The sequence below is a fragment of the Melanerpes formicivorus genome, unplaced genomic scaffold (genome assembly GCF_026170545.1).
Source record: "Melanerpes formicivorus ecotype bairdi unplaced genomic scaffold, bMelFor1.0.p_v2 SCAF_30, whole genome shotgun sequence".
In the NCBI taxonomy this organism is placed as follows: domain Eukaryota; kingdom Metazoa; phylum Chordata; class Aves; order Piciformes; family Picidae; genus Melanerpes; species Melanerpes formicivorus.
The window spans coordinates 7,995,779-8,021,175 of record NW_027142382.1 but is presented as its reverse complement, the minus strand read 5'-3'; the positions used below and the strand labels follow the sequence as shown (position 1 = coordinate 8,021,175).

At 44.9% G+C, this 25,397-nt stretch overlaps 1 protein-coding gene across 1 annotated transcript; it reads right to left on the bottom strand.

The window, feature by feature from the left end:
* Positions 1-449: 449 nt before the first annotated feature.
* TMPRSS3 (transmembrane serine protease 3) lies at positions 450-24,305 on the bottom strand. Its single transcript, XM_068155214.1, has 13 exons — positions 24,288-24,305; positions 22,719-22,863; positions 20,046-20,156; positions 19,005-19,121; positions 16,333-16,456; positions 14,320-14,445; positions 13,205-13,248; positions 12,347-12,512; positions 10,190-10,359; positions 8,406-8,501; positions 6,355-6,497; positions 4,704-4,856; positions 450-565 (listed from the first exon to the last, which is right to left on the bottom strand). The coding sequence occupies exons 1-13, from the start codon at positions 24,303-24,305 to the stop codon at positions 545-547; spliced, it is 1,434 nt and encodes a 477-aa protein (XP_068011315.1). The 3' UTR covers positions 450-544.
* Positions 24,306-25,397: the final 1,092 nt, after the last annotated feature.

The following is a 25,397-nucleotide window of genomic DNA, read 5'->3' as shown; positions in this document are numbered from 1 at the left end:
TTTGCCAACAAGAGTTGAACATACGTGCCGAAACTGCCACCTGTTTGCTTCCTGCTTGCTTTATGCCTTCAAAGAAAGGTGCTGCTGGCTGTGCAGCAGAGCATGGGCCTTACATACAAATACTTTCAGGAACAAAGTCTTTTTGTAGTCTGGTTCTTGGAAGGTAAAATACTAAGGTAGTAGCTAGCAATCTGATCTGAGGTTGCTGTAGGGCCTACAAAACTTTATTGTCATGGTGCCTACAAAACTTTATTGTAATAGCATCCTGCATTACCAGGCTTAGTGTTACTCCTACTTGTGATATTTGTACTTGACAGTAAATCTGCATACTCAGCATCCAGCATCCAACTGCCTCTTTCCAAAGGAGTCTGATTAAGTACAGTGTTGATAAAGTACATCTACCAGTACCAAGAGAAATGATAAAAAGTAGTCTGTGAAGGTACAAAGCTCATAGCAGGTGTCCAGAAGAGTGTAGTGGGTCCTTCTGGGCGTGGGACTGGAGCATGGTGTGGGTTTTCAGAAGCTTAGTGCACTGCTGCTCTCCTCAGGTCTGCAGTTCTTCTCTCTGGGAAGGAAAACCAGTTATGCATCTATTGCAATGCTCATGTTGCCACCCACTGAACTCTGAAAGGGAATAACTTCTTCTTTTTTTTCCTTGCAGTTCTAGGGTCACCAAAGGAACCAGGGGCCTGCTGCAGCCAAGTGAAGTCCTTCAGAAGAACACACTACCTCAACTAAATGGATGTGAAACAATTCCCATTGCATGCACTGTGAGCCTGAGCAAATGCCACCAGCTTCTCTCTCTGCTTTAGTTCTCGGGTTCTCAGGCTTGCATGAGCTGAGGCAGGGTCATAAAGAGATGAGGTTACAGGGAATGTAGGAATGTATTAACAACAGTGGTATCACAGTATCACAGTATCACTAAGGTTGGAAGAGACCTCAAGGATCATCAAGTCCAACCTGTCACCACAGACCTCATGGCTAGACCATGGCACCAAGTGCCACATCCAATCCCCTCTTGAACACCTCCAGGGATGGTGACTCCACCACCTCCCTGGGCAGCACATTCCAATGACGAATGACTCTCTCGGTGAAGAACTTTCTCCTCACCTCCAGCCTAAACCTCCCCTGGTGCAGCTTGAGACTGTGTCCTCTTGTTCTGGTGCTGGTTGCCTGGGAGAAGAGACCAACCCCTTCCTGGCTACAACCACCTTTCAGGTAGTTGTAGAGGGCAATGAGGTCACCCCTGAGCCTCCTCTTCTCCAGGCTAAACAATCCCAGCTCCCTCAGCCTCTCCTCACAGGGCTGTGCTCAAGGCCTCTCCCCAGCCGTGTTGCCCTTCTCTGGACACCTTCAAGTGTTTTGATGTCCTTCTTAAACTGAGGGGCCCAGAACTGGACACAGGACTCAAGGTGTGGCCTAACCAGTGCAGAGTACAGGGGCACAATGACTTCCCTGCTCCTGCTGGCCACACTATTCCTAATGCAGGCCAGGATGCCATTGGCCCTCTTGGCCACCTGGGCACACTCCTGGCTCATGTTTAGGCAGCTGTCAATCAGCACCCCCAGGTCCCTCTCTGTTTGTGAGCTCTCCAGCCACTCTGACCCCAGCCTGTAGCTCTGCATGGGGTTGTTGTGGCCAAAGTGCAGCACCTGGCACTTGGACTTGTTGAATGCCATCCTGTTGGACTCTGCCCATCTGTCCAGTCGGTTGAGGTCCATCTGCAGAGCCCTTCCACCCTCTAACTGACCAACATCTGCTCCCAGCTTGGTGTCATCTGCAAATTTGCTGATGACTACATGCATGGGAGTCACATACAGAGAGCTAAACAGTCTTTGAAGGCATTTCTTTTGTTTCTTCTGAGTTGTTCTGTTGTTGGTTTCTTTATTTTTTTTTTTACTTTTGTTTGTTTTCTGGAAACCTTTGATATCTAATTTAGATTTAAGAGTTGAAGCATAATATTTCCGAGGCAGTAATGTATGCACATCACTGATACTCCCTTTAATGCTACAAAGTTTTGGCTTCCTCCCTCGTGGGAGAGCTGCTCAAAATGGAAGCAGCAGAAATTCTCTCCACAAGGTCAGGAAAACATCTTGCTGAATGGCATCAATTAGTGTTTGCTACATAGTGGGAAGCAACAGGTGTTTTTTTTCTTTACACTCACAGGAGAGAGCCTTTGGCTTTGGTTTGTATTCTCCTGTAAAATCTGAAAGGCAGAAGTGCTTTATTCAGGTCACACCTGGAAATGGTAGATCAGAATAAAGCACTGTCTGCTCTTCGATCATGCCTTGCATGAGGGGGTTGGCCATGATGAGCATGCTGTTCTAAAGCTAAGTCCCAGAGCAAGCTTTGAATGGCATTCTGATGGCCAAATTCCTTATCTTGCCATTTTGCATGTCTTAAATAAAAAAAGACATCTCTTTCCTAACTCCTTTGCTAAGGCCTAGCTATGAAAGTTAATTTTTTGAATTATTTGGTTAGTTTTGAATTGTTTGAAGAAAGCACAGAAGCTTCTGGAGAGATCAAATGAGCCTCAGGCCACAGCGGGCAACAGCAGGCAAGAGCAGGCAGGACCATTATACCACCATCCAGATCTGCCAGGTACATGCCATTCCCTTGGTCCCATTTTCAGAGGCACAGTAGTTGCACATGCTTTTGTTTTGTTTCAGAGTCCAGAGCAGGCTGAGGGGGCACCTCATTGCTCTCTACAACTACCTGAAGGGAGGTTGGAGTGAGGAGGGGCAGCCTCTTCTCCTTGGTGGCAGTGACAGGACTAGAGAAAATGGTTACAAGCTGTATTGGCGGAGATTCAGGCTGGATAATAGGAAACATTTCTTCACTGAAAGGGTTATCAGACATTGGAATGGCCTGCCCAGGGCAGTGGTGGAGTCGCCATCCCTGGAGGTGTTTAAGCAGTGTGTGGACCTGGTACTTAGGAACACAGTTTAGTGTTGACCCTTCAGCGGGTCAAGTGTTGGACTGGGTGATCTCTGAGGTCTTTTCCAACCAGATGTTTTCTCTGATTCTCTGAAAAAGTACCCATGTTTCTATGCTGCAGTTGAAAATCCTTTCTAAGAGGATAAATTGATAAATTAGTATTCACATCTGAAGAAGATCCCTCTGGAAAAAAATATGACATGCTAGCATGAAGCAAGACAAAGATTTAGCTGTACTTTTTCCACCTGATCACTTCTTTAAAAATGGAGACCTGTGCTTTCATGTGGCACCAACTCTTCACCTGAAATGTCTGGGCTTTGGTAGCTGCAAGGGAATCAGCATGATGTATGTGTTTGGGGAAAGAAAAAACAATATTGGAGATCTTAAAGATTCAGAAATGTTATCCTGTCTTCTTTAGCTTTGTTGCTGGCAGATAGGCATCTGATAGCATAAATCTTCATGTGTCATACAGGCTGTGAAAGCAGCATGTGTCATACAGTATGCAGATGGGAGGCTGAACTGAAATTGCACACAGAACCTTATTTCAGGCATCTCCTTTTCTGTGATTCCTTAATATTGGCACTTCCTTAATCTCCTTCCTTAATATTGGCACTTTGGTTTGAGGAGGAAGTCTCGTCTGTTTCACAAATGAGACAGGGGCAGGAGTGGTTTCATCACATGCTATCATGGTGGCACAGGCAGCTCTTTGTTATGCATTCATTCACTGAGTAACAGCAGCACTAGCATCACTGTCCATGCTAGAGCAAGATGGGACACAGCCCTTGGTGCTTAGAGTGGTTTTGCCATGTTTCTAGGAAAATGACAACTAAGAGCCTGTGTAGAGGTCTACCTTAGAGCTATGTGTTTAGGCTCCTATCAAAGTAATGGAGGACAATTCACTTGCCTCAGACATGTACTATCTAGTGCCACTGGAGGTGTCTTAGTGTGTTTTGTCTGACCTCCAGCAGTTGATCCAGAAGGCCTCAGATCTCCCATAAATCCTCTGTCATACTGTCCTGAGACATCACAGGCTATCTGAGATGGTGGATACTATCCAGGGTCAGCTGCTTATACTTGCCCTTCCACAGGGACACCTGTGAGCTAGGCAGGATAGCCTGAAGTCTCTAAAAAGTCTTCAGAGGATTCTTTTTAGGCAACAGATCCTTGCCTGGGAGTCCATCTGAAGCACAATGGCTCTTCCTGCTTGGGTGACTGAACTCAGCATCTATCTACCACTGCTGGAGGGGTGCTGACAGCAGAGCACCTTGTCTCCCAAGAGTGGGCCACCCTCAGGACAGACGAAGGTGGCTGCAGCATTCTTTCACTTCCTTGCCTCTGTTCTCCTCCCAGCCAACACCACCTCCCTCCCCTCCAGCTTCTTTGGCTCACTCAGCTTCCAATCCCCAGGACTTTTTGTATCAGTCTCACAGTTTCATATAAAATCCCTTAGTATCTCTTCCTTTGCCTCCCTTCACCTTATTCACCCCTTTCACCCCTCCTTCTTCCCCGTTCTGTGCCTCCAGGTGCCCTCCCTCATCATTCTCATGCTCTACTCCCTTCTCCACCCCTCCCCTGCTCTTTGCCACATCTCACTAAGACCCCCACGCCCTGCTCTGCCTGCTGTGCTTGTGGACCATCTCTGAAATCCCCCGGGTCACATGTGTCCATACAACACAACCCAGCTCTGACAAATATGACCTAAACCCTGTGTGGCACAGGGAGAGCAAAGCAGCAACTGGTGATGGAGAGACAGAGCAAAATCAGACCTCCATCTGTTCATGTATCCAGTCCAGGAAGGAAGTGGTTCTGCTGTAGACACCAGGCTTGTTCTTTTCTGCACAGCCCACTCCAAAGCTGGTGGTCCCCACCAACTTCCAGATACTCATATCTTCACATGCTAAAGGACCCCCACTATCTCCCTGAAGGACAAAGAATGAAAACAAATGTCAGTGCCCCCCCAAAAAGGAGGAAGTGCCTCTTTGGGGGATATGGGAAGAAGCATAGTCAAATAATTCAGAGTCTCCTGTTTCTGCTCTGTTCTGGGTCCTGGGAAGAGCATATATTACAGCAGAAGTCAGAGATTTCTCAGAGGTATATTAGATCATATTTTCCTTACCCCAGTCAGCAGTATAGTTCAAGAGAAGTAATATTGAAGCCTGCTGCTAAACAATACTTAGGTGCTGAGGAGTGTACCTGTCCTGCAGAAAGGGCATTGCTAATCTGCAGTCTGCATGAAGCCTCAGTCTCTCACAGATGCTTGGCTCCTAGCCATGATTGAGCTGAGCCTGGCATTGCAACAAAAAGCTTACACCCCCCCTCCTTCCCTGCTTGCTCCTGCACAGTCTCACACGCTGCTTTTCTGGCCCTTCCCAGACACTTTGCTGAGCAGATTTGAGTCAATGGACTCACATCTAAGCATTGAAAACTCTCCATTTATTTTGCTGGGGCAGTTTCCTGACTTCAGAACCAGCAGAACAACAGAAAAGGGGAGAGGGGAGAGGGGGAAGGGCAGAAAAATAATTACTTTGGAACAAGTCTCTCCCTTTGGTGAGCAGGGCTTCTTTTGTCACTTGGAGTCCTATTCTGAGACTCCTGCCTTTGGACAGCTCTTCCACACAGTGATGGGCTGGTGCCAGGTACCTCGCTGAGGGTGTTGTGCAATCAGGTGCTTAAATGGAGATCTATGCACCTAACACCTTTGCTTTGTCATGTCCCACGCATGACTGCGACTGAGAACACCTGGAAGCATGATCCTCCCCTCCCTCCTTGCCCTTGCTTTTCATCCATGACTAGCTAGCTAAGTCTACATTAGTGTGTACAGGGGTGACACCTGGCTCAAGATGGGCACCTTCACGACTCTGGCACGGATCTTGAAAAATTGCCACTCAGTGTTGTTAAGGATCAATCACTGCTATGAATCCTTCTCCTCTAAAGTCATTACCAATCCTCTGAGTTTCTCAAACACTTCTCCCTTTCTTCCTTCCCCTGCCTTACTCTACTTTTTCCAAAATTATATACTCCTACTCCTCTATTGATATATGCTTTGCCTGCTTTCCACCACATGGTTTCTACACCTTGCAGAGCTCCAGAGCTGCTCAGGATTCAGTGCAGTACAGAAGCCAGAGCCAGGGCAAACAAAGGATGGCACCATGCTGCAGTACATGCAAGAAATGAAAAAATGCCCTAAGTAAATTTGGCTTCAGAAGTAGCAGATATGGTCCACAGAAGAACTGCAAGAAGGGAACTGTGGCAAATGAACGTGCAGTCAGTGATCAGTGTTCATGGTAAACACAGTAAATGGCACAAAACCAAATGTTTGCCCAAGAAAAGCCTGGGAGTGCCTTCTGATAACTTATCACTCACGTTTTTCCATTGCTGCTCTTAATGAGAACAGTTGCAGTTTGGAAACTTCCATACCTGGCAGGTGTCTACCCCTCCCTTTAGGAAACCGGCACAAAGCATCGAAGGAGTTATGATCCCACCATAGACATCCCTGTGATTGCAAATTGCATTAGAAATCAGAGGAACTCCTGCATAGTTCATGGTGTCAGATGTATCACCTGTTGAAAATATAAAATGAAATAATAAAAACAGAATCACAGAATCATAGAATCAACAAGGTTGGAAAAGACCTCACAGATCATCGAGTCCAACCTGTCACCCAAGACCTCATGACTACTAGACCACGGCACCAAGTGCCACGTCCAATCCCCTCTGGAACGCCTCCAGGGCTGGCAACTCCACCACCTCCCTGGGCAGCACATTCCAATGGCTAACAATAATAAAACAAAACCAAACCAAAAATAAATAAAAACAAAAACAAGAATGCACACAAACCCCAAACCAAACAAAGCAGCAAGGAAACCCCCTCTGTCCTTGAAGCTAATCTCCACTTATAAACAGAAAATGTTTTAGTGTGTGAAGAATTGGCAAGCAAGGGTGAAAGAAATGAGGTTCAAAGGACAACACACAAGTAAGGCAGCTGGGTGTCTCATCAGAGAATCCAGTAACTAACAGCTCAATAGAGCTATGGATTATGACAGCATGCAATATAAAACTACACAGTGTATGTTTCTCCTTCAGACAATCAGTGGCAGGAACGAACTCAAAAGCTGGATGGACACTGCCTTCAGTGTAGTGCCAAAATTCGTTTTGAATTGATCACCTGTTCTGTTAACTCAACAAATCATCTGCAAACATTTGATTTCTTTTGCAAAGGTTGATGTGATTTTATTCAGATTCTGAATGGGCCATTTCTACCAGTGGGACTGATCACCACACGCTCTCTATTGTCAATGTATAGCTGACTGTGTGGCCTAAATCTTGCTTTCATATTTTTTTCCTACCCTTTGCTATTATCTATAGGCCAGGTAACATACTGTTCTTGTTCTCTGAACCCTGAAAGAGATAAATGAAGACTGATAAAAACCAATGACCTAAGAATTCAAGCAATTTCACATGGAAGTGATTCAGCAGACATTATTGATTAACATGACCTATGAGTCATGGCCAAAGAAAATAACCAAAATAATTCCCTTTTCTTTGTGACATTATTCATAGATCACATTTCTACATCACTGAACTTGCCTGCAAATGTATACATGCTTTCTCTGGAGAGGAAAAATAAGGAATGGACAGTTCTTCTATTAGAATAGTATAGCATAGCATAGCATAGCATAGCATAGCATAGCATAGCATAGCATAGCATAGAATAGAATAGAATAGACCAGGTTGGAAGAGACCTTCAAGATCATCGTGTCCAACCCATCATCCAACACCACCTAATCAACTAACCCATGCAACCAAGCACCCTATCAAGTCTCCTCCTGAACACCTCCAATGATGGTGACTCCACCACCTCCCCAGGCAGCCCATTCCAATGGGCAATCACTCTCTCTGTGAAGAATTTCTTCCTAACATCCAATCTGAACCTCTCCTGGTGCAGCTTGAGACTGTGTCCTCTTGTTCTGGTGCTGGTTGCCTGGGAGAAGAGACCAACCTCTGCCTGTCTACAACCTCCCTTCAGGTAGTTGTAGAGAGTGATAAGTTCTCCCCTGAGCCTCCTCTTCTCCAGACTAAGCAGCCCCAGCTCCCTCAGCCTCTCTTCATAGGGCTTGTGTTCCAAACCCCTCACCAACTTTGTTGCCCTTCTCTGTTCTTCCTATGCTTGGACACAGCCTGGTTGACTGATGCTGAGGACGACATTGTGAACTATCTTGCAGCCTACATGTTAATTTTTTAGCTTTTTTCACAGGGTGTACCCCATTCCTTGTGATCAGGGATTGTACATCTCTGAAACTGTTCACAGTAAGCACAAAATTTAGGAATATATCTTTCCCCCCCCCCCCCATCCCCCACCACGATATCCCAGAAAATTTAATGCTGAACTAGATTCCAACCAAATCCTCTGTTTGCTGTATGTGAGATATCTTCATGTAGTGTAATTAAAAGCACATAATATAAAATACCTCCTTCCACAGTTGCTCCCCATCCTGACACCCAACACATTTTCCCTTCTGGGAACTGTTCACCAAAATTAGGCAGACAAATTGGCTCTATGTGACCTATTGTAAAAAAGAGAGAGAGGAGAGAGAATTGCTTTTAAAATTCAGCAGTAAATTGTATGTCTCAATAAAACCTCAGAATCTGGCTTGCAGCAAACTTGTGATGAGCACCACCCCCACACACACATAAGCAGACTGGAAGTTCTGAAGGTCTTTGTCTTAAGGCCAATACCATCAGTTTGAGACAATACCTGCACCAAGCCTGATTAGTTTTAAGTGTGAAGCAACAGAGAAAGTTTGCTAGTAAAGAAACTGAGGAATGAGAAAACAAGAAATGCACCTGATGGATAGATCAGAGACCCCACACCATGTTGCTTGGGCAGAGAAAGGACCTTGGCTGACCATGACACAACTACATGGCACTTTCCAACAGGCTTTGTGCAGTGATATGTACAAAGAACCATGGTTTGATGTTGATCCTTTAGTGCTGGGTTGAGGGTTGGACTTTGAAGTCTCTTCCAACCAGATATATTCTGTGCTTATGTGTGCACATCTCTGTGCTCTTCTGAATGGGTGACAAGGTGTCTGGGATGCTCTCTGCTTCCTACCCATTGGCTCACGGAGTTTCAGTGCCTCTGCACTCTGGGGCACTAAATGCTGTGCAATATAATCAGTGTTTGATGCTTGCAGGGACAAACTGTGATGTGCCAAGATGAGCTGGCCATGACCAAAGGGAGAGAAAATGCAAGGTACCTCTGGGCAACTCTTAGTGGTTCAGTTCTCTTATCATGCAATGATCCCCACCCCAAGCATCAAGCCATCAACATAGAGCCGCCAAGCCCCCCAGGGCGTACCAGGTGTCTCACTAGGATGTGGAGCCCTGTCTGTTCTTGATGGTTTCCCAAATTTATTCCCAAGCAAACAAAACCAGCTGAGATATAAACCAGAAAACAAAATCAAGCTTAATTTAGATTCAAAGGGAAATACAAAGCATTTCAAGAGAACTGATGTAGCAACTGACAGTCTAGACACATCAGAGAGAGCCAGCTCCACTTTGCAGAGATCCCACAGTGATTACAGCATACTGGCAGATGATCAGTTAAATTCATAAAGCATCATTATATATTGTTTCAATTCACTAACCGTGTCAGCTACAGGTAGCTTCCTGCTGAGAAAATAAAAGCAGTTGTAATTTAAAAGCATTGTTGTAGTTGAATTGCCTTCTTTTTTCTTTCCTCATTGAAATTTAAGCTCAATTTTCAACTCCCTATACTCACAGAAAGGACAGGATAAAAATCTCTGTGACCTCCAAGTAAAACGAGGTGGGGCATTTATTTTAGATAGCAGAGATATTTAGAAATTGTAAAGCTAATGTTTGCCTATTATTAAATGCCTTCAATGAGCCCATAGCAGAAAGGACTGGGAACATTTTGCAGAGCCCTGTGATGGTGATGTTGTTGCTTTCTGTGCCTGGGTACTGAGTACAGAGGAGTTCTTGATAATGAGGCTCTGAGGTTCCTGCTGGTATAGTCTGAAGAGGAATTGCTACCTTGCCATCACAACAGCAGGCTGGCTACATCTGTGCTGCATATCTCTCACTGCCTGTAGAGGTGGTGGGGATCCACTCAAGTGTCCTGGGTCAGGCATAGAGTTCAAACAGAAATTTCCCTGTCTGTACTGGAAAATACTCTTCCTTCTCTTAGCTATGAAGGTGAGAAAGCCAAGTGAAAGCTAACAGAAAGAATTACCATTAAGAGCAAGTGGTGCTGCCAGTTTAATCAGTGCTATATCATTTCCCATTGTCTTGGGCTTGTAATTTCGATGGTATATAATTTTTTCCACTGAATATGGGTGAACTTGAGTGTCCTGCTGAGTCACAAAACCAACCTGCACACTCCATGAACTCGGCAAGTACAGGCTGAAACAAAGAGGTAGGAAAGAGTGAAAAACCTTCAACAAAAAGTCTGAGGTTTTTTATTTGTCTCCTGAGCTTGTGAATCACATAAAATTCTGCAGGCAAATAGCTACAACCTGCTGTACTTGCTACCTGCTACTTGCTATAGCTTGTGTCTAATTTCAGTATAGTAGGAGGAGTGACTAATCTTAGTAATACAGTGGGTCATTGATACATTATCTGTGCAGCTTTCTAGAAATACACAAAAGCTTTTCATTGACCTGCCTGTCTGTCCTCCTATATGACCCCACAGCAGCTGCTGCTGCAGCATGGCACATCTGTGCTCAGCCATGCAGCCAGCTCAGCTCCACTTGTGACAAGGTGCTTTCAGGGAAGAAGCTGTCTTTCTGCACGGTCTTTGTGCCCCCATTTCATGAACAGCCACATCTTTCAGCCTTCAGCACATGAACAGATCCGCTTCTCTTAGCTTCAGCCCACCAGGCTAGCAGTGGGTTAGCAGCAGCCCTGGGAAAGGGTTCCAGGGGTATGGATTGTGGCCTTCCAGTATCTGAAGGGGGCCTACAGGAAGGCTGGGGAGGGACTGCTCAGGATCTCAGGTAGTGATAGGACTAGGGGGAATGGAATGAAGCTGGAGGTGGGGAGATTCAGGCTAGATGTGAGGAGGATGTTCTTCACCATGAGAGTGGTGAAGCCCTGGAATGGGTTGTCCAGGGAGGTGGTTGGGGCCCTGTCCCTGGAGGTGTTTAAGAGCAGGCTGGATGAGGCTCTGGGCAACCTGATGTAGTGTGGGGTGTCCCTGCCCATGGCAGGGGGATTGGAACTAAATGATCCTTGTGGTCCCTTCCAACCCTGAATGAAGCTATGAAACTCCCATCCCTGTCAGCCTTTGAACACACCAGAACCAGCTGGGTTTTGGGAGACAGATTATCTACTGGGTACAAAAGCATCCTACAGGACTTGCTCAGAAGCAGGCAGCTATGTGGTGGGTGGTCAGACAAAGCTCATTTTAGCTGTCTTATTGTCTCTGGTGAAAGGGCACAAACTGGAACACAGGAAGTTCCATCTGAACAGGAGGAAAAACCTCTTTACTTTGAGGGTGACAGAGCACTGAAATAGGCTGCCCAGAGTGTGGTCTCCTTATCTGGAGATATTCAAAACCTGCCTGGACACTGTCCTGTGCAACTCGCTCTAGGAAAGCCTGCTTCAGCAGAGAGGTTGGACTAGAAGATCTCCAGAGGCCCCTTCCAGCCCTGTCATGCTGTACAAAAGAGGCCAGGGTTTGTAAGTATCAGAAGAGCAGTCCTGCACTACTAGCAACAAACAAGTCTGCAAACCCAAACAACTCATAGTAAATAATAGAGGGGGCTATATTTACAACACACAAAGGAGTCTAAATAATTGCTTAGCACCTATTTACAAGTGGAAAACAACTTGTAACAGCATAAAAGGAGCAGCTAGTATGTGGTAAGCACACTGACTCACTAACTCCCTGATCCTGTCAACTTGAAAAAGATTGCATACCTTATTTTGCAGCTCCGGAGTGCTACAACAGCCAGGTGCAAATTCCCTCTGGGCTGTTAACTCACGTGCAAGGGACAGGACTTGCAGATAAGGATACCTAAAATCTGCTGCTTAAATGTTGGTTTAATGTAGTTTTCCAGGAAGCTGTGATTTCCCAGGAGAACCCAGAATATCTGAAAACTGGGGACTCCGATTTGAACCATTTGTTGGAGGAGGGGGTTTTGGGGTTTGGTTTGGTTTTGTTGGTTTGGTTTGTTGTTGTTCTTGTTGGTTGATTATTTTCAATAAAGAAGAGAGAGATGATTTAAATGTTACAGAGCAAGGGCATGAAATAAAGACAAGCCAGTATCTCCTGCAATTAACAAGCCAGTATCTCCTGCATTAACCCTCCTCTGCAATAGCCCCTCACACAGACCTACTGCTGGTGGGGTGAGCAGGATACCTTCAGCAAGGCAATTTAGGGACTTACTCATAGACACAGTGGGCAGCAGTGATGATCCAGCGTGGGGTGATGACAGACCCTCCACAGAGGTGGTGCCCATGAAATTGCAGGCTGACCTGCCAGGGCCACTGCCGGGGGGAGGATGCGTTGCCCCCCACGATCCGTGGCCCGTAGCTGGCCCGCGTCCCGCACACTGGCAGAAAGCAAAGGTTACAGTCCACACAGGAAACACAGGCACGTTTCTGTCACCTTCAGCCCCTCTACTCCCAGCCTTGCTGAAACTGGGAGGTCTCAGCAGCAGGACCATCCTCCATCGCCCACATCTCGAGCTGTGGCTGCCCCCAGAGGTTCCTTCTCCTCCCTCCCATCCCTGCAGCATCATGCCTGGCAGCTGGTATGGGAGCTGTGGACTGCACATCTTCTGCCCTGCGGACGTAGTGCTTGGCTGAGCTGTAAAGCCTGCTGTTCTGCCCTCCTCAGATGCACAGACAGGCTGAAGCATCTCCTCTGCCCTGGTGATGATTTTCCTGTTGTTTTTGGATTTTTCATGTCTCAGTCTATCTGACATGGAGAGGTGTGGGGTGAGAGTTCAAATGTTAAGACAGAATTTCCCTTTCCCTGCTCAGACGGCAGAGTGGAAATTACAGCATCAATCCACAGACTCAACTCACAGTCCAAAATAGCCCTGCTGTCTGATGCTTCCAATCTATCCTCCCAGCCTATTCCCACTTGCTGAAATTCTTTTAAATGTTATGTAAGAAATAGATTTGTTCTTTGATGTGATGACTGATGGTGTAGTATGCCCCAAGAACACCATTCCTCCCAGCTCTTGCTAGAGAGTGAAGGAGAGGGTTTGATGTTATTTTCACTTTCCCTGATTCTTACCCAAACATTTTAAGATGATCACATTGCCAGAAGCGCATTCCTCTCTACGATGAAAAGACAGTGCAGTATTAGTTACACGTCCCAGACACAGGGGATTGGGGGGGGTTGGGGTGTGGTTTTTTGGGTTTGCTTTTGTTTCCCCAGTATTGTGCCATCTTCCTGCACATCTATGTGCACATAAATATGAGTAACTTGTATCTTGAATGAGGTACAAAATTATATACTCATCTAATCTACTAAGGACATTTAGCTGAAATACTCAGCTGCACCAGGGGAGGTTTAGGTTGGATGTTAGGAAGAAGTTCTACACACAGAGAGTGATTGCCCATTGGAATGGGCTGCCCAGGGAGGTGGTGGAGTCACCATCATTGGAGGTGTTCTGGAGGAGACTTGATGGGGTGCTTGGTGCCATGGTTTAGTTGATTAGGTGGGTTGGATTGGTTGATAGGTTGGACACGATGATCTTGAAGGTCTCTTCCAACCTGGTCTATTCTATTCTATTCTATTCTATTCTATTCTATTCTATTCTATTCTATTCTATTCTATTCTATTCTATTCTATTCTATTCCAGGTTAGGAGCTCAGGTACCACTGGGACCCTGCAGACCATATGCTGCCCTGCTGAAGAGTGATTCACACTTTTGTGTGGGGAGACTCATCAGCAATTTTCACTGTGTGATCTGTAGTCTCCTCAGATTAATAGTTTGCCTTTCAGTGAAAGGTAACTAAGAGAAACAAGCAATTATCAGAAGGAAAAAATGGACTGTAAAAGGTTCATAAGCCCATTGGGAAATATCTGGGGATCTGTAAACTGAAACAAACTGCTTCACAATGGAAAGAGAAAAGTTCCTGGCATCCATCCATTTACAAAGAAAAATAGGGACCATGGGACAAATCTCCCATTTTAAAACCCCTGTTGGTTTTCATGGATCTTGGAACAAGTGCTTAGCTTGCATTCAGGAAAGACTGCTACTGAACCTTGGTCTATGATGCATAACAACATCCACAAATTACAAAGCACGACAGGCCTGAAAAATTAGACACCATCTCAAACTGTTAGCAATTCTCCTTCTACTGATTGCTCTCTTTCTGTCAGAATGAACAAGCTAGGCATACCTGAGGTTTGTTGCATTGTGCAGGGATGTCACTTGATCAGCTGATAACCAGTGGCTGAGGGATACAAAATGTCTTTGAAACTGTTTTTCAACTGCAGCCACAGGAAGGTAACCTGAACTCACGTAGCTGCAAATAAACCATAAACACAGCTTCCTCAGACAGCCTGTCAGTAATCTGTTTAAATAATTCAGTGCTTCTGCCAACAACAACCCAGTGTAGCAACCACAATAACCGAAGTCCAACCCTAGATAAAGCAATCCTATCCTCCCTAAGAAGCACTTCTTATAGCGTGCTCATATTCTCACCATATTCATACGTGGGAGTCACACAAGCTGAGAGGCATTTACCTGGCAGACAAAATTAATTTCAGTTCTGATATTGCAATAAAACTTCTGTTGGAGCTGGTTGGTGCATTTCCTGAAGCTCATTGCCTCCTTTTTCAGAAGTTACATTTTGCAGCAAGAATAGTGAATAATTTGTCTTTTTTGTTTTAATTGAACAATTGAGCTGTGTTGTATTCTAAAAGCAACAAAAAATGATTGAAAGTGGCCTTATACAACTAGATATAACATGCAGAAGTCCAAATAATGCCATTGTAAGAAATATCAGAGCATCAAACTTCAACTTGTGTTGAAGTTTGTGAATGAAATGGTGCTTTGTCAGGAATGAGATCGAGTCCTGTGCCCAGTTCTGGGCCCCTCCGTTTAGGAAGGAGGTTGACTTGCTGGAATGAGTCCAGAGAAGGAAAACAAAGTTGGTGAGGGGTTTGGAACACAAGCCCTATGAGGAAAGACTGAGGGAGCTGGGGTTGCTTAGCCTGGAGAGGAGGAGGCTCAGGGGAGACCTTATCACTCTCTACAACTACCTGAAGGGAGGTTGTAGGCAGGCAGAGGTTGGTCTCTTCTCCCAGGCAGCCAGTACCAGAACAAGAGGACACAGTCTCAGGCTGCACCAGGGGAAGTTTAGGCTGGATGTTAGGAAGAAGTTCTATACAGAGAGAGTGATTGCCCATTGGAATGGGCTGCCTGGGGAGGTGGTGGAGTCACCATCACTGGAGGTGTTCAGGAGGAGACTTGATGGGGTGCTTGGTGCCATGGGTTAGTTGTTTAGGTGGGTTGGATTGGTTGATGGGTTGGACACGATGATCTTGAAGGTCTCTTACAACCTGGTTTATTATTATTATTAATATCTTGAAGGCCTTTTCCAACCTTATTGATTCTATGATTCTATGAATATAGTAAGAATCACCTTGTTGGATTGTGTGGTGGACCTTGATTCCTAACAGATGTCATGGGGTGAGTTGTATATACAGTTTTCTTGCAGAAGAAGTAAAGGAAATGGAAAATGCTCACATGTTTTTTAGTGCAGCTCTGACAGGCTGCAAGCTACGAGAGAGACAAGTAGGATTCAGGCACCTGCACCCCATAGGGAAGATTTCACCAAACCATCGGTCAGGATTTATAGCAGTAATAAATTGTATTAGTAGTCCACGAGTACTCAGGACTATCCAGGGAGACCTTATAGCAGCATTTCAACATCTGAAGAGGACCTACAGGAGGGCTAGGGAGGGGCTGTTTAGAAGGGCTTGCAGTGAAAAGATGAGGGGCAATGGTTTGAAACTGGAGCAGGGTAGATTTAGGTTAGACATAATGAAGTTCTTCACAATGATGGTAGTGAAATACGAGACAGGTTGCCTGCTTATGTGGTGGAGGTCTCATCCCTGGAGACATTCAGGATCAAACTTAATTGGGCCCTGAGCAGCCTGATCTAGTTGGAGGTGTCCTTGCTCGATGAAGGGGGTTGGACAAGATGACCTTCAAGGGTCCTTTCCAACCCAATGCATTCTACAATTCTATGATTCTATTTCCCACATCAACTCAAATCTCCTCAACCATCTCATTCACAAAGGTCTATTAAGGTTATTTTTTTTCTTTTGAAGCACAGACTAACAGAGGATTTCAGTAGAAAGACTGAGACCCTCAGTTTGTTCAAAATGCCATTTTGTGATCATACCTTGAGAAGCCCAGGTGTTTGCAGGTAGTATTTCCATACTCTGCTTTCCAGTCATCAGAGCAAACTGTTCGCCAGGATCCAGAAGTGAAAACTTGTAGCACAGCCTTCTTGCCACTCAGCCTGACTGAGATACAGGAAAAGAAAAGTCTGAGTTGTGAAGAAGAACCACCAAGTACACAGCAGGTACAAAGCAGTGCCAGCACACCACTGTGGCATCCATGTTTTTTGTCTCACTGAGTTTTTACTGCTTGTCTTTTCCATCACTTGGATCCTTTGACAGAATTTTCTGTGTTTGCTTTTGCTTGGTTTTGTCTTCCCCTTGAGGATGTGAACCAAGGTACACCGAGCTAGAACCACCAGGACAAAAAAGACCATGCTCCTGGGAATGGCTGTGGGATTCTAACTCTACTGCAGATGGAAAAAGCTGCTTCACCCTCTTATGAGCCTAAGAAAGTCTTGCTGATTGCAGTGAGTTGGAGCTGCAGATGCTTGACACCATGGAAATCTGTGATCAAGTCATGAAAGGTAGTTGGCACCTCCTGTGCTGCACAGCACAGTCAGGGAGGTGGATGCACATGCACACAGATGCCCCTGGGATCCCATGGAGTTTTCTACCTGCATCCCTCTTCTGAAGTGGGGCTGGCATATCTAGGATGATGGGTGTGTAAAGGCTGAGGAAAGGACAGATGTACCAGTTGGGAGCTTGGTTCTCCAGCTTGGCTCTACTCATCACAGCCCTTCCCTGTGGGCATTTCTTCATGCCAGCCCAGCTGCAGGGCTGAGCCACCCTTTGGAGCTAGCATTGCTGCAAAGTGTGCTGAGTCTGGGCAAAAGACCGGTGGGGAAATACTGCAGAAGGCCCAGCTACAGATCCATCTTCCACAATCCCTTTGTCCTGCATGGTGTCATGCCCTCCTCATCCCTGTACCTTTCACCACATCTGCTGCTGGGGTGCAGAACCCTAGGTGAGTAGGAGGCACACCTGGAAAAAGGCTTTCCCAGGCAGAAGGGATGCCACACACATGGTCACAGCAGGACAGGGATTTCCCACGTGTGCCCATGTGCCCACAGTCCATTGTGATGGCATTGCAAAGGCAGACCAGAAAAGCAGACCTGTTGCCCTCCTTAGAGAAAATGCACCAGAGATTTAAAGTGTTGTGCAAGGTTAGCTGGGGCGAAAAGCTCATGGCTCTTGCCACTCCTCCTATTGCACAGACAGAAAGCCATGCTTTCTCCTCACCTGTAAGTATTGGAGTCAGCATTACAAGTGCACTGATCTGAAAATCAGACTACTGTTATTAGTCCTTTCCCTCCAGTGGCTGCAAACACCATGGTCAGCTTCCATAGCACAAGAGAAAGAAGGACCATTAAAAAGATTCGAGGTGAGGCTTGGCAGAGCTCTGAGCAACCTGATCTAGCTGAGGATGCCCCTGCTTACTGCAGAGGAGGTTGGACTAGATGATCTTTACAAGTTGGACTTGGTGATCTTTGAGGCCTTTTCCAACCTTATTGATTCTATGATTCTATGATCTTCAGAAGTCCCTTCCAACCAAGACCATTCTGTGATTCTACAATTCTATGACAATACCCTGTGGCAGTTTCAGGCTGATGCCTAGGAAATTTTCCACAGATCTTAAGTAGAAAGTGGTAGAATGTAAATAAATTACCATTGGATGTAAAGGGAAAATAATGATAAGGTCTAAATAATCCCTTTAATCTGATACCTGACAAAGTTAGTCGTATAAACTATTTCTGTCTCTCTTTCTCAGCTCTTCCCTCCACCAGATACTAGCTGGTGGCTTTAGCTTGGCTGTTGCTGACCTTAGCTGCATTCTTCTTGTGGGTAAGTATTAACAAGCTACTCTCTGCTCTTCTCTTTCCTTTTTCCCTTGTGTGGGGTGGGGGACAGAGGGGCTGGAAAGGGGGAAGCTAGCGGTAACCCTCGAGTTTGGTCCAGAGGGGTTCTTGTGCTGTTTATGAATTGTAATTGTGTGTAAACATTGTCTATTTTGTACACCTTCATTGCATTTCATATTTCTACATTTTAGTTTGGTTGTAAATACTCCTCTGCTTCCAACTGAGTTTGTGTAGCCCTTTTATTTTGGGGGGTTATTCTCCAAATTAGTTGGGGGGTAATTTCAACCCACCACATGTCCCTGTGATGCCTGAAACTGAGAGAGAAACTCAGGCATGGGGCACACATTTCACACACAAAGCAGCAAACTCCACAATCCTCAGTGTACAAAAAGCAATACTGACCTCTCCTATTTCCATGTCCTTTAAGATAACAGCAGGCTTTTGAATCTTCAAAACCAACCCAGTGCAACCATGTGCCAGTGAATAGAGAGTGTGCTGTGTATACACACCATAATGCAGTGTGGTATACCTTGCAGGTAGAGGAAATGGCAGCAGTCAAGAAGCATCTAGACTTATAATGGAGACAAATGCCCAATATGGCAGTAGAAATATTCAGCAATCATCACATTTATCTGAAGAGTAGTTGGATTTCTCATAAACTGTAAGTCAATACATCAGAAAGACTGTTCCTTTGAAGTGGTGATTTAGATAATCCATCAGACTTTCTTGTCTCACTCAACTCTTTACAACATACATTTCCTGATAACATGCCAGATGCTACAGGAGGAGGGATTTATAACCAAATTCAAATTTACCACATCTGTACTCATCCTCTCCTTCTTTACAGTTGAAGACACCATTGCACCTGGCTGATTTCTGAATGCACTTAAAGGACGATCGGCAGCGAAACTTCCCAATGCAGTTGTATTGGACTAACAAGAATGAAAGAAAACAAGGTGATGAAAACACACTTGGATATTAGTTTAACACTTCTGACACCTCAATTACCTGGGCAGATTTCAGTCTTGCCAAGGAAAACACACGTCCCGTAATCTAGGAACTTTTGAATACAGCCTGGAGGTTGGTGCTGCTAAACTCATCCATTAGTAATGACTGTTAGGAGGAGTCAGCCTTGCTGTTTGTGCTGACACCTTTCTAGCTCCCTCTACCCAGTTTATGTTTCACCCCAGGGTGAGTTTCTGCCTGGTTCTTGAGTCCAGCAAAGCAAGGAGACCCTTTCAAAACATGTCCATTGAACTCTCTTCCTGGAAGCATGCCTCAACCTCATACAAGCTCATCCCTCTTGTAGGAGTGAAGACACTGTTCTGGCACCAACGTATTTGGAACCCAGACCTGGGCAGGTCACACTTCACAGTCACCGCTAAACTCATTCTGAATTTTCTTTCCCTTTGTAGAAGTTGTTTGTGATAGCAAAAAGTTCCTTGATTCTTTGAAACCAAACTTAGATAAGTGAATTATGGGACCAAAATATGATGTGTGCTTTCTGAAATCGTGTGTCATTTCCGCCCTCCACCACCCCCACCCCCACCCCCCCCTCCAGTTTCTAAACTCTTAGTTCACCACCTAAGAGGAACTGGTGAGGTTTTACTAGAGAAAGGCTTCCTGGAGCTGCAGATTCCCCAGTGTTGTAAAAATTGCACCAATCCTCTCATGAGTGGCACATCTGTTTTATGCCTACATGTAAATAAAATTTAAAGCCATCACATCTACAGGATTTTTTCCTTCAGCAAACAAGACACAGTAGCAGCTTAATTCCATTCTAAGTAAAAGGCTCATTAAAAATTAAGCATTTGAATGGCTAAGCGAGAACTTAATGAATAACTAATTGTACTCACCACCTAGGCCAATGGCAACTGCTAGGATTACTGCAAGGAACAAACCACAGATATATGGAAAGTATTTTAGAGACATGAAAACATGGCACATTGAAGGTGGTTCAATATCTCCTAGAAGTGAAACAGAGAGAACAGCCTCTGTGAAGTTAAACCAGTTAGAATTTGCAATGAAAAAGATTTATCTAACACTAAACAGAAAGATTTCTCTAACATTAAACTAAAAGATTCATCTAACATTAAACTAGATGGCAGTAGCAATCTCTGCATACACTTTGTGAACTGACACTGAGAAGGCTTCAAGTGCTTTGGGGCTCACTGATGCTCTCAGATGCTCCTATAGCTTTTGCCTCATGTCTGGATCAAGCACCTGGCCTGCCCTCAGTGCAATTGAGCATATAAGCTCTGAAGGTTTGTTTTTGTAGGCTACATTACCCCATGGGCTTTAGAAGCATACAAGCACCTGTCCTGAAAATGAGAGTCCAGGAATAAAAATTAAACCCAGACCTGTTTTGGTTTTATCAAGCCTGGGTACAGGTGTACTCGCTGAAGACTTCAGAAAGCTCAAGTGGACTAATAAATCCTTTTAGAGGAAGCAGCAGTGAACAAACTAGTTTGAATCTCCTCTTTATGGCAATTCCTGTTTGTGATGCCTCCTGACTCTTGCTGGTACCAGCTCTGCAATGCCAGCGCACCCTACAGCTCTATCCTCAGCCAGACTCTGCATTCCTGGTTTTGGCTAGCATAGAGTCAATTTTCTTCTTAGCAGCTGGTGCAGTGCTGTGCTTTGGATTCACCATGAGAATAATGTTGATAGCACACTGATGTTTTAGCTGTTGCTAAGCCCAGCTTGTCTGAAATTAAGAATTTTTCCATTTCTCATGCTCTGCCAGTGAGCAGGTGCACTATAAGCTGAGAGGGAGCATGGCCAGGACAGCTGACCCAAACTAGCCAAAGGATTTTTCCACACTATGGAACATCATGCTTGGTGTATAAATTGTGGGGGAGTTGGCCAGGAAAATGGGATCACTGCTCAGGGTCAGTCTGAGCATCAGTCAACAGATGGTGACATTGTGCATTATTTGTACTACCTTGGGTTTTATTTCTCTCTCAGTATCTTTCTTTTCACTGAGATAATAATTAGAATTAAAATTGTTGTTATATTTTGTTACAGTTATTAAACTGTTCTTATCTCAACCCAGAAGCTTTGCTTTTTTTTCCCCACTTCCCATCCCTCTGGGAGAGGGAAGGAATGAGCAAGCAGCTGCATGGTGCTTAGTTGCTGGCTGGGGTTAAACCATGACAGATGCTCTGAGTACTGTGTCTGGGACAATGGGAATCCTGTGATGAGGCCAGAGACCACATAGGTTCACCTCATGCAGCTGGGAGGTAAGTGTGACACATTCCTGCAGAGTTGAGGTAACACAGATGAGGAAATAAATAGGAGGAATCTAAAGATTTGAGCGGGAGCAGGAATATTGGGGAAAGACAGTAAATAGGTGTTCAAGATGAGAAGGAGGGAAGTCACTGGTCCTTTCAGAATTGGAAGCAAGCTTAACCAAAAATGATAGAAAGCTAAACTTTCAAAAAACAGGACTCCCCAAACCAGTCTTGAAAGATGTGGGGAAATGTGATCTGTTTAAAGTTATTCTGTAATGAGAAGGAAAGAAAGGAGCTGGGTCAAGGCCGAGTCTTGAATTTTCAAGGAAAAAGGATGCATCTAAAGTTAAAAATATATATCAGCAGTAACTACTGAATACATTTCATGAGCTGCAGTTCTGGTCACCAATCACCTCCACAGCTGATGACAACTTAGTGGTATTTTCAGTCTGGAAGACACCAACAGATTCCACTGAAAATAATGAGCGGTTCACTTGTTTCCCTGTCTGCTGATGCACAAAGGGCTAACTATGGGAAAATATCATACACAGCTTTGTCCTGGGTACACAGAGAAGCAAGCAGAACCTTCTGTTCAATTTCAGTTTGTGAAGCTCTTCACTCCCCCTCATTTTTCAAGCTTTGAATTTGAAGTTGGCAGGTATTTACAATCAGCCAAGGATGAGGAGTGTCTCATCCTCTTGTCCCAGTGCTTATAAACACATGAGTAAATCCCAGTCTATACAAACTCTCTCAGCAGCAGCTGAGTAAATGGTTTTGGCAATGGCATTGGTGACTGGTATTCTAAAAATCCTGGACAGATGTAGTAGCTAATGGTCTAGCAAATTTAATTGCTTTGTCTTCATCCTTGATGCTCAGCCTGCAGTTAGTGGTTATTTTTGCCATGAAACCTATGGGAAGCAGCAAACATTCTTCCAAGGGTGCTGTGCTGTATCCTCCATTTTGCAACAGACCAATTTCCAGCCCAGTAAAATTTCAAACAAGTCTTTCAAAAATGTGCTGGAAAAGTGTGGGCAAGCATTTGTCATGTGGCTGAAGTGTGTGAGTATTCTGGCTATGAAAAATGCTTGTGTATGCAAGAACAAGCATCACAAGCTGACACAAAATGGCATCACCCTTTCCTGTGCTGGTATAACTCAGGGCTGAGGGAACGAGGCTGTTTTCCCCCTCCAAGTGATGGCTTTCCCTGACTGAGTGGGCAAGCATAATTTTTCAAGGCTAAAGACCTACATTAGACATTTAAATTAGAAAGGGCAGAATGCTGTGCAGTATCCCTACCAGATCCATCTGCACTGGGGTCTACTGTTACTTGTGGTATGAAGAAAAATCTTTTGAAGGAAAACTGAACTTCTGGTACCGGTGGTTCAACCTCTGTAATAGAGATGATCTCAAGACTTCCAGTAGTGGGATTTGTCTCTTGTACCTGCGTTGTCAGGAGAAAACCAAAATAGAATAAAAAAATAATATAATCACCTTGTAAAATGTTGATACTGAATCATAAAATACTTTGGGTTGGAAGAGACCTTTAAAAGTCATCTAGTCCAACCTGCTCTGCAGTGAGCAGGGACATCAACTAGACCACGTTGCTTAGAGCCCACTCCAGTTTGACCTTGAATGTTTCCAGAGATGGGGCATCTACCAACTCTCTGCTCAACGTGTTCCAGTTTTTCACCATGCTCACTGTATTATTCCCCCTTACATCTAGTCTGAATCTCCCCTCTTTTAGTTTAAAATCATTACATCTTGTCTTCCTGCAACATGCTCTGCTAAAACATCTGTCCCCATGTTTCATATAAGCACCCTTTAAGTACTGAAAAGCCACAATGAGACCCTGCCTGAGCACTCTCCAGTCTGAAGAACCCAAATACTCTCTGCTTTTCTTTATAGGAGAAGTGTTCCATCCCTCTGATCATCTTCATAGCCCTCTTCTGGGCCTGCTCCATGGATCTAGTCTATGCCTTTCCTGTTCTGAAGACTCCAAAGCTGGACACATTATGTTATGTACTTAATGCTCATGAGAAGAGCACTTATAATTAATTTACCAGCAAACCAAAGAAGTTAATTTTCGTCCAGACTTGTCTAAGCACTGTAGCTACTTTTAAAAACTCACACTGGAGTTGTGAACCCATCCCCTGCTCTTTAAATGCCACGGAAAACAAGAGAAAGGCTAAAAAGTGTATGACACCTGCACAGCACCTCACAGGATCCTCATTCAGAGCCAACTGAATTTTGCTCCAGAAAACCTTTAATCACTTTCTACATGGTGAAAAAAACTGTCAGAATGTGCTACCCTCGAATTCAGAGTAAATAGCTCTGGAATGCTGATTTCTGACTCCAGTTCTGCACACTGTCACTGGCAAAAGGAATAAGCTGTTTGAACTTGCAGTGGTGGGAAACAAGTTCAGGTTTGTTAAAGACAGTGGAGCTGGTAAGCTGTAAAAGCTGAGTGTTTGCAGAGTCAGTTCCAGAAAATGGGACTTAACAATGACACATTTTAGGCAAAGAATGTGTGCTTTGCCTGTGACTGTATCTTTAAGCCATTTGGAAGACCTTTTTACCTTTTAAAACCTTGCATTAAGGTTCTTACTGTTTCATTTCCTAAAATTTCATATACATTTCGATGAACAGAAATCAAATTGTATGTGGAACCTGCTAGCTGTAAGGCAGAGAAAGGAACAGCTTTCCATGCATGATATTTTAAATATTTACTAAATAAATAGCTTTCTAACTGGGGCAGAAGTTGTCCATCAGGAAACAAAACAGCATTGTGGAGTACACCACACGCAAGCTAAACACCGACGTGCTGTTTATTCAGAGGATACCACATGCTCCCAAAGTTTCACTCACCTCTTCCTGAGAAGTCATAGCTAAAAGCAAAACTGTTTTCTTTCTTCATTATCAAAAGAAACCAAAAGGAACTTCTGAGGTTGCTAAGCCAGTCTGCTCTGGAAACGTTTTCACCAAGCCGCCCGCGGCTGCCCGTTCAGTCATCTGTTGAATACAGCATTATGGCAGCTGCCTGTGTAATCCAACCTGCTGGGGGGTATCGGGTAGCCCTGGGCAGCATGGCCACGGAAAAGGAAGATAAAAATTCAGCATGCTTTTTAATTAGCCTAAGAGCCTCTGGTAATACTCTAGTATTTGCAAACCTCCCTGTAACCTCTCAGCAAAGGAGCACCACAAAATGCACAGGCTGGTGCTTCCTCATCTTTCACCAAAACTCGTGCGGCTGAGGAGTCCGCCCAGAGCTCTGGGTGATAGAAAGCAGAAGCCTCAAGTGCTTCATCTCTTCAGCACACAAGGCTCATAGACTCACCTTGCTGCATCCGGTTCTGAGCCCATATTACATGAAGGATCTGGACATGCTAGAGCATGTCCACAGGAGGGCCATGAGGATGCTTAGGGGGCTGGAGCACCTCTCCTATGGAAACAGACTGAGAGAGTTGGGGCTGTTCAGTCTGGAGAAGAGAAGGCTCTGAGGAGACCTTATTGTGGTCTTCCACTATCTGAAGGGGGCCTACAAGAAAGCTGGGGAGGGACTTTTTAGGGTGTCAGGCAATGATAGGAATAAGGGGAATGGAACAAAACCAGAAATGGCTAGATTCAGACTGGATGTCAGGAAGAAATCTTCCCCATGAGGGTGGTGAGACACTGGAACAGGTTGCCCAGGGAGGTGGTGGAAGCCAGCCTGGAGGTTTTGTAATGTCAGGTTGGATGTGGCTCTGAGCAACCTGCTGTAGTGTGAGGTGTCCCTGCCCATGGCAGGGGGGTTGAAACTGGGTGATCTTTGAGGTCCCTTCCAACCCTAACAATTCTCTGATTCTAGGATTCCTTTCCTGGGTTTAGCCTTTTCTGTGTGCCTGCAGCAGAGAGCGCACTTACAGAGGTATTTTGAAGGTGTGGTTATCTTTTATAATTAAATACTGCACAGTGTTTTAGCAGTACTTTGTGAGCAAT